This window comes from Halyomorpha halys, unplaced genomic scaffold (assembly GCF_000696795.3).
Source record: "Halyomorpha halys isolate HHAL.00 unplaced genomic scaffold, Hhal_1.1 Scaffold159.1, whole genome shotgun sequence".
Lineage (NCBI taxonomy): Eukaryota > Metazoa > Arthropoda > Insecta > Hemiptera > Pentatomidae > Halyomorpha > Halyomorpha halys.
Window position 1 is genome coordinate 354445 of NW_027109188.1, and position 2586 is coordinate 357030.

At 32.7% G+C, this 2586-nt stretch overlaps 1 protein-coding gene across 1 annotated transcript in view; it reads left to right on the forward strand.

Moving 5' to 3' along the window:
* The first annotated feature begins 746 nt into the window (after nt 1-746).
* LOC106678787 (D-galactoside-specific lectin) overlaps nt 747-2586 on the forward strand; it is an 11904-nt gene continuing 10064 nt past the window's right edge. Inside the window, exon 1 of the mRNA XM_014417538.2 lies at nt 747-980. Within this exon, the coding sequence (XP_014273024.1) occupies nt 779-980 (202 nt within the window). The 5' untranslated portion in view covers nt 747-778. The remainder of the gene's footprint in view (nt 981-2586) is intronic.

Below are 2586 nucleotides of genomic sequence, written 5' to 3' on the forward strand. Positions count from 1 at the left end.
ATTCTCCACATGTTTTTATCATGTTACTATGTCACCTACAGCAAATTTACTTGTTGTATATATGTGTATACAGTTGTAAATATCAATAAATAAATTATTTTAAAAAAAACATACGATTTTTTATTGATACCTCGTTAAGAGCTTAAATTCTATTTAAAATATTTATTATTTATATTTCAATTTTATTCTATGTTTGCTAAAGAGAGGAAAAAAAAAGAAAATAAGTATTGGGTTAAGAAACTAAATATTGAATAAAAATATAAACAAAAATAAAATAATAAGATATACCTAAGATATAATAAGATATAAATAAGACCAGAAAAAAAAAAACATTTAATTTATTTTACTATGCCCATCCTACATATAAATTTAAGAAAAAATTGTTTGACTAAGTTTAAGTATGCTGTATATTTGAATAAAGTTTTTTTCCTTTCCTAATTGTATCGGCCCAAATAAGATTTTGACTTTAACATGTTTCTCAATTCCCCACTTAAAAAATAATTAAATGTGTGTTAAAACAATTTTTAATAGTTAAGGCCTTCATAGACAATCCTCAATATATTTCAATTAACCACGTTAATGTCGAGAGATAATAAATGTCACCTAAGTGTACATGCTTCAAGGAACCGGAAGATGCATTCATAATTACCTTTATACTTCAATTAGCGAAATGCAAACACATCTAATTGACAGTTATTGACACAGTTGTTGATAGAGAAACAGCATTGCTAGTATAAAAATAACGATTTCTCTGACCAAGGCACATCACCAGAGAACAATGAAGAAGCAACTTCTTGTAGCTCTTGTTGTCGTGCTCCTCGTCCAGGCAACCCTCGCCAAGAGCAAGAAGAAGAAGGATTCTTCGAGTTCCTCCGATTCTTCGGATTCTTCAGAGAAGAAGCATTCCAAGAACTGCCCGAAGTGCCCGACATGTCCACCAGAACGAGTATGTCGGCCATGTCCACCACAACAAGTGCTTGGTAAATATTAATGTCTCATATCCATATAACGATTATTAAAATATTTCTTGTACATCTGTATTAACACATCAAAACTAAGGAGTATAATGGAGTGAGTTAGCTGGCAAGAAAAAGTGAAGCTAAAAAGGCAGCCCAGAGTGGTCACAATTATGAAAACTAAGTCTCTACTGGTCAAAATTGATGAGTCAAGTATAGTTAGGGGAATACAAAATGGTGTCTATTTCAAAACTTTTTTTTAAAATATTTATTTATTGCTATTTACAACTGTACATTATAATACATTTAGTAAATCTGATATCAGTTAAATTGGAGTGATACAGGCGTGTAGAGAAACTACCCACTGGTAGCACTCTAATGACCTTTTACATCAGCTGGTCTCGTGGCCAGGCCATCTTCTTCTCAGGCGCCTCGGAGGATTGTCAGGAATGGAAGAGGATGCAAGATTAGAAACTAGGGGGTTTGAGTGGTTAGAGAGTTTATAATTGAAAGAGTGATATCTGGTTCGGGCTAGATCGGTTACATACGGAACATTAAGGTCTTTATGTGACAAAGTAAGGAGCATTGAGAATTTTACGAAGGATCTTGGATTGTAAAGATTGAATACGAGAGGAATTCGAAGGTTTTAGTGGAGCCCCAAAGCTCAACTCTATATGTCCAGGCCTTATTACAGTCATGTAGATCAGTCTTTTGTAATGTGTTGGAAGTTTAGACCGTTTGTCTAGTAAGTGCTGTAATAGTCGAAATCGACGTGCAGTTTCCAGTATTTTCAGCCCTGTGTGAGGATTCCAGGTTAATCGTTTGTCCAAATGTAGTCCAAGGTAGCGGATCTGTTCGACAGGGGTAAGGGTAACATTATGAAATGAAACTCTAGGGCAGTCGGTAGGTTTACGACGAAGGGTAAAGGTGATTTGATGGGATTTGTTGAAATTTATCTTAATTCTAGAATTACGAAATCATGCTTCGAGAGCTGTGATATGGGACTGGAGAGTTTCGGATACGATTAATGGGTTATTATTAATAGAGATCAAACATGTGTTATTGGCATACGTTGTTTCAAAACTTAAAAAAAAATTTATTTATTATACTTAGGTCTATATCTTTGAAACCACAATAATAGAAAACCTAGCAGAACAGCATTTAACGTTGAGAAAAGTTTACTAGAATATGAGCCGTAACAGAGCTATGTTCAATTGTTCCCGAAATATTTTTAAAAGAAACATTTCATAAAAAATAAACTGAAAAATATTATATAATATAATTAGTGAATTTATTGTGGGAAATCTATGGAACTATGAAACGTACAAGCTCTCTATTCAAAGATTGTCTAATTTACTATTAAGGAGGTAATGACGTATATCCTCATCATTATTTCATCGAGTTGTAAATTTCATAATATTTGTTTTAAAAAAGTGATTTGTAATTGTTCACAAAAAAAATTCATAAAAACTATTATCGCTACGAAGGTAACCGTTATAAACTACTTAATATTACACTAAAATTTGTTTAATTTGAGTGCTGATGGATATCAAATGGTTTTTCATCGATCGTAAACCTTGTCAGAACGTGGAACGAAAAATCTATGTGGAACGAAAGCCCAATGAGCAAA